Here is a 17,169-nt window from a genome sequence, read left to right as displayed (position 1 = left end):
TAGCTAAGAATGAATATCAGACTCATCTCTAGTGGAGATCACCTCAAATCATCCCCAAGTCACGTGGTTTAGGAATACAGAGAACACTCCTTAACCATGTGACTTCAGGGATGATTTGGAGTAACCTCCACTTGAGATGAGTCTGGCATTTTATTCCTAGCTATTATGTGAAATGAGACACATGTAGCAGCCGACAAGTGCATCGTTTTGATATGGATGTACACAATTATCAGGAAACATCTAGCAACCTCCGTGTATGGGGCTGTGGCCATCTGGGGATGCGGTTGGCTGCACTGGTCATGAAAGTAGCAAATGATGTCTGAATAGTCATGGTCATTCAACTCCAAAAAATTAATTTGTCTAAATTAGGGGATTAACAAAAAGTTACATCTTGAAGATTTGAATGGTTACAGTAAAGCCAAGAATTTTCTGCTTTACAAATGCTAAATTCCGCTTTGTAATTTTAGCACATTTCTGACATAATAAAATTTCACAAGAATCATTGCAATGTTGCAAAGTTGGGATGGGTGATTGGGTATCATGGCTGCAATGGGAGGTAGGACAGGCGTTGTACGGCAAGTCTATGACCCATTTCATTTAGTATTTTATTTATTTCTTTTCAATTGCATTTTATTTCTCTTTTCTAGGTCATTTTGCTTATTTTTATATTTTTTTCTCAGAAATGCGTTTTCCGCTTTACCTTCGAATTCCGCGATTTTCGCGGAATTTCCGCAACGCGGAGAATTCTTGGCTTTAGGTTACAGAATGCAAAACAAATGTTTTCAAATACTCTTTGTGGTTCTCTATGTTTTATTTTATGAAGATGTTTAATTTCGACACTCTTTACATCATAACTCAAGAATCACAACACCTACAAGAGTGTAACTGCGATTTCTGAATTCTTCATCAAACCCGCTTCAAAATAACCACAAGAAGTTTTGGCAGATGTTATTAATATTCACAGGGTACCACGATTCGACCAATTCACAACAGCTAACCACTTTTAACTAGCTTTACAATGTAAATCAATGTAAATTTATGAATACTCTAAAATCGGCATTGGAAATTTGCAATGCATTGTGGGACAGTTTTTGCAGTTTGGGACACTTGGCCCTCTGACCTATTGGGAAAATTCAGAACAATTTGTTTTTGTGCGTACAAAATTTAATCCAAAATGTTTTACAAGAATTATAACAAACCAAAAAAATATTGTTACTTTACAAATTAATTATTCAAATATTGATAACATTATGATAATAATGAATTAATTAATAATAATTACAGCAATTTTCCTGATAGGTCAGAGGTCAAAGTGGCCCCAACCTGCCCCCCCCCCCCACCTTCAAAAAACGGAATTTTCAATGTCGATTGGGCTTATTGCATGTAAATCTGGCCCCTGGGCTGTTTCTTGACTGTGTTGTTGGTCTCCCCTGTCACAGAGGTATGTTAGGAAAGATTTAAGATGTTTAAAGTTATGATCAAAGACAAAATTGAAAAGACTAGTTTGCATCTGACGTCAGAGACAAGGTGCAGCATGATTTGTTGCTGACCTGCGCAGTACAGCATTTTCGGTCGGGTTGACAGAACATCATATGCAAACTAATCTTTGCAAACTAAAAGGAAGATTGATTCATCTGGTTATTGGTTATTAGCACATAAAAGGAACATCTGGTACCTTCAGAGAAATTTAATAGCAGAAAATTGCCAGAATATTGGTATTTTTACAAATTGAAAAGCAACTTTTGGAGGCAACCCTCACATGGTGCCTTCAGAAAAGAAAGTTTCCAATTACTAAGACCTAATTTTTTAGATGTTTTGAATGTTTGAAGGTGCAAATTAACCATGTCGTTTTGCTGCTACGTGCAGAAATGTCAATTGATTGATAGGTGATGTCGGACGCAAATTAGTATTTAAACAAATTTAAATAATTTAAAAAGATTTCAGTCACTGATTGTATAATGAAAGATGGATAAAAAGACTTTATCACGTCTGACGTTACTGTCAATTACGATCCTTGATTGGTTAATAGCGCGTAAAAGGAAGGCCGATTTTTCTGGTGCTGATCAGAGAAAAGGAATAGCAGAAAATGGCAAAAAATTACATACTTTTTTACAAGGCAAAAAGCAACTTTTCTAGGCATTGTTGACATGGTGTCTTCGAGAAAGAAAGTTTCCTACTATAAAGACCTAACTTTTGAGATGGTTTGTATATTTGAAGGTGCAAAATTAAGAATAAGGGACCCGGTTATACTGCCAAGTTCAGCAAGTCATCATCACTTGTAAACAAACCATGCTCGAGTTTGATTGACAGATGACGTCAGACACAATAAAGTCTTTTTCTCTCTGTCTTTCATTTTAGTAATTGTATATCACTCTTGATGTATCATTGCAATGAGCCTTTATTGAGAGTGCAATGAGCCTTGTGTTTATTTAATAAATGTTTAATTGTCTTTGTGATTTCAGACCTTATAATAATACAGACAAAGGAGGCGGTGGGAATACATCTCATAGCAAACAAAACTCAGCACAATGTGAGTATGCAATGAAATGATCAAACAATCCAATTTGGTCAAATTAGGCTAATCTAGTTGAAATCTATGCATCCCCTATGGAAGACATACCCTTAATCTCTCATACATGGGGTGTAGATATCAAATGGAACCACCCATTCTGGTAACTTCATTAGAAATTCACACTCCCTAGTTTTTGGAAGAGTAAGGTCATGTCTTCCATAGGGGTGTATGGAAAGCCCATTATGATTGCCATGAAAAAACCTGATTCATCCCATCTGATGCATGGACCAGAAGGTCAGATAATGACAAAAAGAATCCACTTACTCTAAATAATTTTGGTTCTTGCCTAGTAATTCTCAACCAGGTGACATGATTGTTATCGATTTTGTAATCATAAATTACTTGGACTATGCCATAGTCGATATTAAGATGAGAAATACAAAAAAAGGCATATAACAACACCTCTGGTTTTCAGTGACCATATCCTAAATTAAAAAATCAGCTATTATCATTGGGTTTTGAGCAGGCATTTTTGGCCAGGAACTTTATACCCAATATCACTCATTTTGTTAAATATAACAGTGATTCCAAGCTGTCAATCACACAGCATTTATTTGTGATTATATTTCCAATCTAACTGTAAGGACCAAGTGAAGTTGAACTTTCCTCAGATAGTTGTGTATGCTGTAATTAAATTTGAAACATCACATTATTGGCCTCTTGTATTGTGATTGGTTGGCAAAATGTATTAATTTAGTGATCCAGATCACATTAAACCACAGAGACTGGATCACATCTTGCCCATTGACAACAATGTAAATCAGCTAACTGCAACAGTGATGCCAATGCCGCGCCTTAGGCGCACAATTGGGCTACTTGGCGATCACTTGCCGCTACTCAAAAAAAGCATGCCGCTACTTGTCTAAAATTGGGCTACTTTTGCCAGTCTCAGGCCGCGGCAGTAAATTGATGTATTTTCCTTTCAATTTAGCCGATTTATAAAGGTTTTGAGTCTTTGGCTCTGAATTGAAATTACAATGGGTTTTGTGACCATTTATTGATCGGTCAGTAACTTCCCATTAAGTACCGGAAGTTTTAAAGTCAAGTGCTTTTCCGCCCAATTGGGTGTTTTGCGTTCTACATTCCTGTAAATCAGCCCAAATATCCGGTATTGGGTGCTTTTTTGAAGCTTAAAAATTGGGCTACTTGAGAATCCTTTACCGCGGCCTGGTGAGTCAATGCGCCGCGCCTTGACGTTGAAAAGTTTGGGCAACACTGAACTGCAAATGCAAAGATAGTCCACTTAAGGAAGCTAGCAAAATCGGTTAGACCAAGGGAGTATGGTCACTGAAAAGACCAGATGTGGAAATTGATTGGATTGTACACAAATCAGGGTTTCTGTAAAAGCTAGAGTAAAGCCAACTTTTCATTTATGGACATGTAGACTACAGAACTCTATGAATTAGTTGGGTTTTTTTTACTAACCTCATCATCTTTTGTGTGTTTTAATTGCAGTAAAATATGCAGTTGTAATACCTGTTATACTTGTAGTAATCATTATAGGCTTGGTATTATTCATATTATACAGAAGAAGATTAAGGTAAGAAGTTACATCATTTGTATAACCCAAGACAAAATAAAATAAGGCTACTTTGCATCTGACGTCGCTGTCAATCAAATTCCCCATGACTGGTAAAGGATAGGCTGATTCATTTAGTGCCGATCATAAAAAAGGAATCGCAGAAATTTGCGAAAAATTACAGTACTTTTTAGAGGCAAAAAGCAAATTTTCTAGGCATTGTTGGCATGTTGCCTTCAGGAAAGAAAGTTTCCTATTATTTAGATTTTTGTGACGATTTGTATTTTGAAGGTGCAAAATGAACCATAAGGTATGCTGTGTTATTGCCGCATTCAGAAACTTAATCACCACGACACTCTTAAACAAATGGTGGCCAAGTGTGATTGACAGATGATATCAGATGCAATCTAGTCTTTTTAATAATTTATTCTGTCTTTGATAATGATTATAGTACAGTCTATGCCTGTTTTGCCCTTGGTCCCGGATACAACCCGGGTTGATAGTAAGTGTGAACAGAAAAAAACCTCCAAAAAATCAACCCGGGTCAATTTTTTTCAACCTAGGAAAGAGCAGGTTACATCCCGGGTCAAACCCGGGTCAATTGTAGTGTGAACAGAAATTCACTGTTTGACCTGCATTACTGGAAATAAACACAACCATTAGCACTCTCTTTCTATAGTTTCTGTCTGCATAGGGAAAACAATGATTCAGTTCTTTAGCAATAAAATCAATAAACATCTATTCCTGAGATAAGAAAGTTATTTTTATGCAAACAAATTACTAGTATTATCGAATCAAGAAGTAACAATTATTTATAATGAGTTTTTAACCCAAAACAGCTACAAAGAAGCAACTAGATAAGATTACATAAAATGGAATTAAAAACAAAATAAAAAATGAGCATAATTTAATAGCTGCGAGCCTGTTAATATAGTCAGTGACAGAATATGTACACGCCTGCATTTTTCAGTAGGCTTAGCCAAAAATAATCAACCCGGGTCAATTTTCTTCATATGAGTGGCTATAGTGTGAACAGAATTTTTTTCAACCCGGGACCTGGGTACAACCCGGATTAACTTGGGTCCCGGGTAAATAATTTATATGTGAACACGACCTAACTTTTTTATTCTGTCATGATGGGACCCAGCATTGTTCCAAATGTCCAAAGTGCTAAAATTGGCACAACAAAAGGTTACTCAATATGAGGTAATACCATTGAAAGATGGGTTTTGTGTGCTTAATGCAACATAGTTACATTTTTCTAAATGCTCAGAGTATAACATTTATGGTGTCAAGCATTAATATATTAATATATTTTTTTCCTGTGAAGATCTCAAAGCCAGATAAAGAGATTCCTTATAAAAGAGGCTTGGTAAGGGAGGTTGGGCTGAATATGCAATGGAAACTAGTGGAAGAAGTACCCATAAAAAGATGAAATCTTAAAAAAAAATTCTATAGGTCTCTATCAAGCATGTTTTCATATAATTATGAATTCTTCACTCATACCTCATAGATCAGTAGATTTGAATCTATTACAATAGGACAGCCTACACAGAATACGAACGCAGCAACTAGGGAGCTACGAAAACTCGAAAAACTTGAACTTATTATTATTAATATTTTGTATTATTGATAAAGAACAAGAAAATTTGAGAACCTAGATTGGCCCAGCCTAGTCACCCCATGCCAATCTGGTGTTCGATTCTCCCTCCCGCCAAAATTTCACGTGCCAAAAGACCTTCCCATCCAGAATACTAAAACCAGCTTGACCACAGCAAAAAAATATTTAAAAAAATATAAAAATTGTGTGTTGTAGGCTCCAGCTACCAACGTGAAGTGATCTAACCCCTGAACAACCCTTCACAATCTCATTCCCGATGACGTAATCGTGAAGAAGTTTAATTTATTCTAATTCAACGAGGGCAGTATCAACCGAATAAATTTCCAAATGTTGTAACAGGTGCTTCAAAAGCAAGATGCTATGTTTCATTTGTATGTGGGTGTCAATAATAAGTTGTGGTAAAATGTGCATCAAATACAATAATATTTATTGTCAAATCAGTTGCGAAGTTGGTTAGATGTGGAAGAAAGGACTTAAAGTCACAAATGGATTTTCAATAAGTGTTATTGATTTCATCTCCCTGTAAACAACATCAATGAGAAATACGATTCTTCGTAAGCATTATCACTATTTCTGAAAAAAAAATTGTAATGCTGTAAAGTGCACCAAACAAAACCCAATATGCACGTACACCCGATAGGAAACAAACAAATAACCTTATGTGTGTTTTTTTCCTATTCCTCTGCAGGTTTCAATCAGGTTTTAATCATCAAAGAATGAAAGACAATAATGTAGAGATAGGTAACCCAACCTTTATGTATGAGCCTCAGGTTAATGAGGACGATGATGGCGATTTAATAGATACGCCGTTTACATTAGATGGGGAAAAGGTAAGAAGCTACTTCTTTGTTAATTTAATGTATCTGTTATTGCAAAATGTTTCAGATATGAATAACTATATATATAGTTTCTTTTGGTATATAATAATAATAATAATAATAATGGAGGGTTCTTAGTAGGCGCGCAATCTTCAAAAGAACTCAAGGCGCACAAACAATAAAGACAAACAAGTTACATATGTGAATCCGGAAAAGCACGAAGAAAAGATGAGTTTTAAGTTGCTTTTTGAACTGAGTAAGCGAATGTGTATTCTGATGGAGGCTGTTTGAAGCGAGTTCCAAACAGCCGGGGCAGCGAAATGAAAGGAGCGTTCACCAGCCGATTTTAGATTTACACAGGGAGATTTCAATCTCTATTTACTATCGTATTCATTTCAGAGACCTCGGGAAAAAATTATCAAATCTGTTCACAATACCCCTAAACAAGTTTCATCCAACCAGCAATTGGCTTCATGATAACACCAAATAAGTGCTCTCACTGAACAAATTTAAAGGTTATATTCTAGTGATGGTGATTTATTCCAGTTGAAATCCATACACCTCGTATGAAAGACATGCCCTGAATCTCCCATACATGGGTTGTAGATTTCAAATAATACATGTAACCCCATTTGAAGTTCGCACTCCTGTGTGGAAAATTCAGGTCATGTCTTCCATATGGATTTCAACTGGAATAGCGTAATATTGCCCTCTCTAATAAATAATTTCACTAAATTCAAAAAATATTTTGCCGTATGTAAAATTTAAATAAAATTCTCTGCTTCCTGAACGACATCAACTGCACAACAATTGGGTATCACAAATCGTTATATATGGTGTGCAGTTAATATTGATATATTCTTTTATACATAGGATGCTTCAGTTTTTACACAAAAATTATTTCATTGAAAATCAACTCACTCGGCTATTTCAAAAAGGTAATCAGGCTTCCTTAGCTTGTGCAATAAATTAGCATTAAAATCAACTTGTTTTTTTTTACGCATTTTAAAAACACTTGGCCAATGGCATATGCTGCTGTGCAAAGGGATGTGGATAGTTTTATAGTTGCCTATTCGTCTGTATTCATTATTCACAACTTTTTTGTGAACCAAGATTTTTTCTTTTCATTATCAGTATCAAAGTCTTTCGTCAAAAGAAGTTTGCTCATATTTGTTAAAGATGAACTTTTGACTTGAAAGAAAGCCTGGAGGAATAAAAAAATATACACAAAAGTGTAAAAATAGATCTTTAAGACTTGTATGATCTCAGAGATCATGTTTGTTTTGGCAAAGGACAAACTCTTTCCTTCTGACTTCTGAGACTCATTCTGACTCCATATTTTCACAGATGATAATTTATTTATTTGAGTGTCAGATGTAAGGACATAATCTACACAGGCACTAAATCTGCATTAATGTGTACTAATCCAGATCTGTCGTATGGGCTTGCGGCAAAAGTTGCATTGGGAGAACATTGCTTTAACGCATCGACTACACAGTGTAGGTTCACAGTATACTCAACGAGGGCCAGATCCGCATCTCAGTAGTACACATTGATACGGATATCATTTGCCATGTACATTGTTCCAATATATTTTACATTCACAGCTGCGATACATTGTTTTCATTAATCTCCTGTGTGTCAGTTGACATTGGGAGAAGACAGTGTATTTCCATTTCTGTATAATAAATTTAACTAATATAGACTTATAAAAGCTCTTTTGTTTCTGTCCTAACATGGCTATAATTCTGTTCTGTCTCTTTTCTGCACTGCTGCACCACATTAGTGGCACGGTAACCTTGCTATCTCAAACTATGAGCGTCTTGCTGATAGAGACCCACTTACTGAAACTGAAGCGGTATTTGACCCTGTAGTATAAATTACAGCAGCTCTGTGTCTAGTATGTTCAACACTTTAACACTATTATGTTCCTGTATTTAGTTGTGTTGGATTAGTTTTCAGTCTGTGCTGACGATTAAAATGTTGATGTTGTGTTATGGTTTAGTATGTGCATGCGTGATGAAGACAGAGTATGATGTTAAATGTAATTAAGAACCCTTGTCTCTTCATGACCAAATTAGGTGTTTTTATGTAACTTGATTTAAACAATATAAAACCCAGTGCATGCTGATAGATAAATATTTTCAATGTCCAAAAGCAAAAGGCAGAGGCTCTTGACCTAGTACTTAAACAAGGATCCATATTCTAATTTCATGTACAAAAGACTTTTGGAAAGAAAATGCAAGTGCTAAGTGCATGCTGTAGTATTCAGTTTAAACATTGCAACCCATAACACTGATATGCCACTGTTTAGTGTTTTATTTTATGTACCGGGTGTCCCAAAAAAAGGTTACATGTAGATAAAAATAATCTAAGTTAATGTTAACAAATATAAATATCCTTTTCATGACATAATCTATGTACCCTCTGCTAGTACCCCTGTGAATGTCAAGTTCACAACCTACATACTTAGCCCGCATTCCTGACCAAGCTCTTAAAGTGACATAATACAGGGTGTCCCAAAAGTAACTTAACATTGTAAATTTGCCATAACTTGCGTTGGGTTAATAGTGTTGTTACAAAAATTGCACAGTATGTATATAATTCTTTTAGAAATGTTATGATACCAAACTTGCCTATGTGGTGATGACCCTTTGGCATGAAATTAACGGATATCTACCGTACCGTAAAACCCACTTTTATAAATGCAAAATAAGATTTGAGACGTGATAACACGATATAACGTAATATCGTTTTCAAATATGTTTTGCTTAATTTTGCTATGTTTGATTGTTTGTTTTCAAAGCGTAATCTTCATTTTCTGTTTTATCTGGATTTTATATGGAAACTGCTTAAGATCGTTTCTGAGGATTCGATGAATAGTTGTACGCGGTACGTTGTTCTCCATTGAAAGTCGACGTACTGATTGTCTTGGGCTTTTCGACACCGCTCTTCGTATGAAATCGATGTTTGTAGCCGATCTTCCTGTTCTTCCATGTCCTGCCCGAGTTAGATCATGAACAGATACAGTTGAAAGGAATTGCTGCACAAGTTGCTGGATTGTATTTGGGCTGGGTGTATAATTTACAATAAAATGTTCCCTAAACTTTGCTTGAGTGAGTTTGTCCGACTTTGTCTCGGCAAAGAATCTGAATCTGATGATCTATAGGAAATTCATCTTCACTTCAATGTTTTAAAGTAAAGTTTAATATTGTCAATATATCCTAATTATAATCTAAAACAGCACTCACGTTTACGCTAGGCCATGTAATCCATCAATGTTCATACCTACATGTAGCGTGTGCAGTGAGTGAACCAACTCTTATTATTCAGGGAAGCACATCATTCATGTGCTTGAGCTTGCTTTTGTGGGTTTGATACACACATATGTACAGTCGCACAGTAAGGTCAAGGGGTCATCAATAATGCTGTTTTTGGTATCAGAATAATTCTAAAAGATCAATCTATGTGAATATGTTCTCCATTTTGGTATGAAGTAGGAAATATTTGAGATATAGCAAATTCACAATGTTAAGTTACTTTTGGGACACGCTGTACAACAGGAGGTTCCTTATATCACAGTCACAGCCACTGTGCATTTGGCAGCCACTTGACTAGTCCCAGACATAGCATGGTAGATGCAGCATTTTATTCTGATAAATAAAGAATAAGACTTGTTCAGTTTTATTTCAAGAGTTCAGTCAGAAATGTAAAAACAAACAGCAGCGATTTCAAATCAGCAAAATTCATGCAAGGCCTAAATGCACTTCATTTCACTATGTTGATGACAAGAAATGCAGTGTGCTGATGACAGGAAATACAGTGTGCAGAACTGCTTTCACCAAAAAACGTGTTCTTCTCAAATGACCATCTTCCTTTAATTGTTACCACCAAGAGTCAAGAAGCTCTAAAACTGATTTATTTTCAGTGTACAATACCGTAAAACCCCGTCTACAAATATATAGTGTGCTTCTGATGAAAGCTACATTAATCCAGTCGCCATTATGGAGTTTGAGCAAATAAATTACGGATCCAAGCATATACAAACAAGTATTATTTTAAGACCGATCTATTGTATTGGTATATTAATGCTTGCTACGAATTAATTAAGCTTTTATAAAAAACACTATATATGCTTGTAGACGGGGTTTTACGGTATTTAATTTTTCAAAATGTCTTTTGTGCAATAAGTTCCACAATGAAAAATAAGAGAAACATAAAAATATAATAAAGAAAAAACCTCAAAATAAAGGTGTGCTTGTGTTCAACTTTCGTTGTGCGATATTTTGATGGTCCACTCTTGACACCCCTGTCATCTTGCACTCATAAGTTAAGTTCCATTTAAGATACGGAATTGAAACTTAGCAAACTGTTACAAGCCGGATGAAATAAACAATACCTGAAAAAATGACATTGTTTTGTTGTACCATCATGAAATGCGGTTCATTTTCTACATGTAACCTTTTTATGGGACACCTTGTATGCATGTTTCTTTTTTTCTTCTTTTTTTGTGGTTGGGTTTTTTTAAGCTTTCTTAATTCAAGCACCACCTTATTTATATGTCAGCAATATCTTCAGATTTGTTTTAATCTATTCAAATTTAGTGTATTATATTTGATATTGTTTATTGCAGTTAACAGCATGATGCACAAAGTGTACAATCCATGTCATAGTCCTTTACACATTTCTGATCTTTGCTCCATGCAGGCTTGTTTTCCTGTGTAAACAGAAATTCCTCTTTTTTATTTCCCAAATATATCTGTCATTTTATTAATAGTCTCCTTTGGAGCATTTTGTGCCAGATTTTACTTGCTTTTTTTTCATCAGAATTTGTTTTTCATTGAAATGCATTCTCATGCTGGTGTGACTTAATAAAACCAATCAGGACACCACATCAATATTTGTGGGTGCAATATTGATATAAAATTGGATCGGTTGAGCCCATATTTATTGGCCGAGCTATGAGTTTTAAAATATTGGACGAGATGTAGTCGAGTCCAATATTTTACATTATTATGTTGTGATGGATCCAAGTGTGTGAAAATATTGGATTTAAAACATAATAATGATAAAAATGGATGCTTTACTCCCAATATTTATTGGTCTCGCTATTAGTTTTAAAATATTGGACCACGTCTCATCAATATTTTTAAAACTCATAGCTCACCAATAAATATATGGGCTCAATCTATCCAATTTTATATCAAATCATAGCGAGATCAATAAATATTGCGCGTAAAGCATTCAATTTTATCATTATTATGTGTTGGATCCAATATTTTCACACACTTGGATCCATCAAAACATAATATTGCAAAGAATTGTGACTGGATATGTACAGGTGGCATTTTCCAAGTATATGTAGCATGACAACTCAAGAGCACATAGATTTGGGGTGTGGAGGGGGGTGTTTGTGTAGCAAGGGCTTTTCAGAGCAAGTGATTTGCCCACTTGATAGGAGGAAGAAAAGTGAGGAAACAATTTAGAAAAAAAAAGTTACAGGAAAGGGAGGGAGAGAAGAGAAAAGCAAAGAAGAGGAAGAAAAAATAAGGTAGAGAGAAAAGGGGAGAGGAGGAAAAATATGTACTTTGAGGAAATTGACATGATCTGACCAACCTGAATAAATGAGGCTAGGGTATGCCCCTGGACTGTCTATGGATCAGTATTGGTGGGCAATTACCTCCTTGGTCAGTGTGATATGGAATGTGTGATAATGCATGTGTGATGTATTATTACTGACTAATGGCTGCCAGTAGGTTGCTGCCTTTATCTCCTTAGTTTGTGGGACGAGTATTGGTGGGACAATGGTAACCTCCCTGTTCAGTGTGATATGGAATGCGTAATGATGCATGTATTAATGTATAGATGGTTGCTCGAGATTTTTGATGTGCATTTTATATATACACTATGATCAGCTGGTAATAGATGAGACTCATAACATCTTGGATTGATATAATTGGTATAGAATGGCAAACGCACAGCTGGGCTCAGCCCCTATTGTGACTAACATGCACTTTTGTCAATTACGCAGACGTAAGTTGATGCGCTTAATAACAAGCACCATATAATGCTTCCCTATTACAAGCTAATCATAGTATAAATGATACAGATCTCTATGCTGTTAATAACTGCTCACAGTAAGTAGTCATATAAATTAATCATCATCTCTACATTGATTTTGTTTTCATCCAACAGGCAACCAATTTTTCAAACCCTGTATACGACTCATTATATAATGACCGTCACAGTGCAGGATCACAAGTCAGCCTTCCAGATGATGATGAGAAGAAGGACTCATTGACTTTGGCGATGATGACGAACCCAATTTTAGTGGCATCAGTGAAAAGACTGCCATCTTAACATAGTCCACATTGTTGATTACCACCAAGTCTGATGAACGATTTCTTAATATGCATATCTAAAGAAGTTTTTTAAGTTGCAATATGTCCATAAATGTAGGCTAGTTATCTATATGTGGAATGGATTTATTCCTTTTGGAAGTTTTGTTTCTGTCCTGTGAATTTTCAAAAACAAGTACACATACAAGTTATACATGTACAACATGTAATAATAATTAAATCAGATGTTTCACTGAGCTTGGGCTTTAGTGGAAATTTCAGTTGAATGAGCCCAGCTTGACATAGCATGGTGATTTTTCGTGTACACTGTGCGATGTACGCCAGCATGTTCGACTGTATTTACGCCAGCGTGTGCGACTGTGCGTGCGTCACTCAGAAGTGAATCCATCCATGTTGACTCACTTGTGATTGGTGAGTATTTTTATTATATTATCCAGTAGTTTGAAATATGCGATATACGATCGCGGTTGGATCAGCTGTTAAAAGCTCTGTTCATTCAATTGAAATTCCTAGTATAGATACACAACACAACTGGACTTCAAGCTATATATTATATATTAGAATACCAACAAAAACAATTGAATTTTGTTGATATTTAAGGTGCGTAATCCGCATTGTGGATTCCTTAACTCAACTTAAATTTATGCATGTTATTTGCAGAAGGTGACACATATTGGGCTATTCCATTTAAAATCCACACTACCCCTGTGGAAGATTTTGGAAATATCTTCCACAGGGGACATGAAATTCAAATGGAATGACCACATTAGGCAGTTCCATTTGAATTTGATACACCCTCTGAGAAAGATTCAACCTGGATCTTCCAAAGAGGGAGGGTGAGTTTCAAATAGAGCTGCTAATGTGTTCATTCCATTTGAAATTCATACTCCCCCTGTAAAAGATATTTCCCAAATCTTCCACAGGGGTAGTGGGGATTTTAAATGGAATAGCCTATTCAAGCTGAATTTACACTCTTAACGCTAGTGACTGGCAATTGGTTTTGCAATGAACGCTGCAGCTTATTGGCGACTAATAACAAGAGTATATAAGTTGGGCTATTCCAGTTGAAATCCATACACCCTCTATGGAAAAATTACCTTAATCTTCCAAACAGGGAGTGTGAATTTTGAACATGGTTACTTGAATGGGTGACTCCATTTGAAATCTACACCCCTGTGTGGGAGATTCAGGTCATGTCTTCCATAGGGGGTGTATGGATTTCAACTGGGTAGACCATTCGGCACAACTAGAAAACTTGACTTCATTCTATCAAAACTACAGGGTATGTATTGGATTTGACAATCAATTCAAAAGTAATTGGACTATCTCAAAATTGAGATGGTCCTGTGCTAATTTACCTGCAAAGCTATGCACAACCAAATGCTGCTTTCACTTTAAAAAATCAGACCAAAATAAAATTCTGTATATATACTTAGACTCCTCAATGTAAGGTGCTTGCTTGCTAAAGGTCTTTAATTGTTTAATTCTGTCCATCTTCAGTGTTATGGGTGAAATCTACTACATGCAGCAAAAGATGTTTAATGAGAAAAAAAATAAGGTATATCATGTGCATCACACTATGTTGGTGTTGTTTTTTTTATTAAGCATTAAACTTTACTTCTTTGCTGTGTGTATGTTACAAGTACTAAAATGTTTTGATTGAATACCTCAGCCTGTGCCAATTTTCTTTCAAATTTTGGACTAAGAAGGCATTGCCAAAGTAGAAATACAGGAAATGTATAGTTTGATCAGCTCATAATCGGCAGGAATTGTTAGCCGAAAAGTAGACCAACATTAAGAGTGATGTAGTTGACCTGTATGGGCTCTATTTTGCGTGCACAAGAAAGTAGACAAAAGTATGGGATTTCAATCAATAATTTATAATGCTTCTGGTGAGATGTCACAAGACAATTCTCCAAACAACATTTATTGATATTAATCCGTGATGTTATAAGGCCCGCCAATTACGAGCGGATCAAACTCCAGGTAAATATGTGTCTTGCAGAGGACTATAATCAATATTGCCATCTAAATCATTACATTTTGATGCGGTCCATTCTTGTGTTTGAAACTGGGATTCTGAATGTTGTTTCTCTTCATGTTTTTGTTGTTCTTATTTGGAAAACATGTTGGGAAACTTGTTGGGTTATTTTAATATTCAATTGTATTCAACTTTAATAAATATGTATATAGATATGACAGTAAATTTTCAGTACTCACACATTATTTGTCCATTGAATGGGTAAATCTGTTAAAAAAATGTATTCTTGGCCAATGGGTTTAGCATACACAGTGGTTTTCTGTAAACAGCTTTTCAGTTGAGAAAGTTGATTCCCCTATTTTTGTCTTTTTTTAAATATTGAGATCATTTCCAAAGTTATATAACTGGCGAAACATGTGTGACTTCAAATGTTGCAAAGTTCACATGCAGCCTAAATTATGTTGCTCGATCATTTTCTGGTTTGTAGTCAGAAAACAGGACCATATGCGAAATATATTTTTTCATTGGTGCTATTCCAGTGAGATGGACTTTGCTTTGTCTGATTCAAAGAGGATGAGCTGTTATGTAATGATATACTCAGTGCAACAAAGACTCATCTCCGTTTGCTGCCCTGGGTAATGTTATGTATAAATGCAACACTGCTTATGAATGACATTGCCCAGTGGAGCTAATGGAGATAAGGCTTTGTTGCACTGAGTTTTTGATGTAACAAACATGTAATATGTTTGGCCCCCTTGTGGCCCTCAAATAAATTTGAGAACATCTGCCTTATCTCCAATGGCTCCCCTGGGTAATGTTATGTATAAATGCAACACTGCTTATGAATAACATTACACAGGCGAGCTAATGGAGATGAGGCTTTTTTGCACTGAGACACCTCTACCTCATCTCCAATAGCTCCCCTGGGTAATGTATAAATGTGTATAAATGCAATCATGCTTATGAATAACATTACCCAGGGGAGCTAATGGAGATGAGGCTTTGTTGCACTGAGTCTTTGATTTAATTACCTCTTCTTGGAAAATATATTTGATAAAGGGTTATTCAATTCCTCCATTATCAAACAAAATTCAGCCATTTTGGTCAGGATTTTAAAAACTGTGGAAATGGACCTTTATTTTAAGAGTACATCTACCGTAATTGGAGAAAATGTTTATGGACAAGAAATAGGACTTCATACATTATTTGCCATCAGACTTGTGTGATAATCTAAAATTGGGGGTTTTATGAGTTATTCAGTGTATCTGTTGTATTCAGATTATGTATTGTGTATAGTAACTATTTATTTCACTTGTACACAGTGTTTCTAAAATGAAACAATGTATTAAACATTGTGTTGATAAGACCTTGTGTTTTTTCTATACCATTGAAATATATTTTTGATTTGAAATGTTACAAAAGTACTACAATTGTAAATATTATTTTTGCTGTATATAAAGGAAGGCAAGGATGGACTAATGACGACATTTTTTTTCTTTTGGTTATTATGGTGCTGGATGTTCATTTTGTCAGATAATGCAAAGTGCAAAGCAAATATGTATATATGTTCAATGATATTTTATGTCAATTTGTATTCAAAATACAAAATATTGCGTGATTGTAAAGAGCCCAGTGATTTGCTTGCGAATAAGCTTGTGGAAAGCTCAGAAAAATTGACAAATTAATTGCGCCCAAAATAGCTAGTTTTGCTGGGATTTGTGCAAAAATGTTGCAAGATGGTTCAGAATTATGTGCGAAATTGCACATCAATTGTGTGGAAAAAGAGTGTAGAATTGCATGATTTTTTTGCGGGGGGTAGGGGTAAACAGTGCATAAGAGAAGAAAATAGTGAAATGATGCCAAATGCAAGGAAGTATATAATTATGTTCAGTGACATATGCTTTGGTTGTTGTGGAAGCCATACATTTTGCTTAACCCCCTGGACACTGCTGGTCATCTAACAGCATTTCTGATTGGTTGATAACTTGAAATGCTCATTTCAATTGCCAATTTTGACTAGGCTTAAAACTTGCATTTGCAGATGATCTTATTAATACCCTTCTTGATTGGTTCAAAATTGGACACAATTTTCATTTTGGCCAATCTGCAGGTAGTTCTCATGGGGTTAAAGTTCCATATTGAGAATCATTGTTTCCCAGGAAAATGATAGACAACAGGCCATACAGTAGAGAGTAACATGAGTAGGCTTATTTCACTTTGAAAGCATGGATAGTGTTGCAAATATGGGCTCACTTTCCCCTAGATCATCTAACATGCTATGCATTAGTAGGAGACTACA

At 35.5% G+C, this 17,169-nt stretch overlaps 1 protein-coding gene across 1 annotated transcript in view; it reads left to right on the top strand.

Moving 5' to 3' along the window:
* Positions 1-16,672, top strand: part of LOC140153760 (low-density lipoprotein receptor-related protein 1-like) — a 228,719-nt gene extending 212,047 nt beyond the window's left edge. The window contains 4 exon segments of the mRNA XM_072176614.1: positions 2,463-2,530; positions 4,028-4,112; positions 6,401-6,542; positions 12,726-16,672. Coding sequence (XP_072032715.1) covers positions 2,463-2,530; positions 4,028-4,112; positions 6,401-6,542; positions 12,726-12,890 — 460 coding nt within the window. The 3' untranslated portion in view covers positions 12,891-16,672.
* Positions 16,673-17,169: the final 497 nt, after the last annotated feature.

This window comes from Amphiura filiformis, chromosome 5 (genome assembly GCF_039555335.1).
Source record: "Amphiura filiformis chromosome 5, Afil_fr2py, whole genome shotgun sequence".
Lineage (NCBI taxonomy): Eukaryota > Metazoa > Echinodermata > Ophiuroidea > Amphilepidida > Amphiuridae > Amphiura > Amphiura filiformis.
Note: the sequence above shows the minus strand (reverse complement) of the source record. Positions and strands in the feature narration are given on the sequence as shown.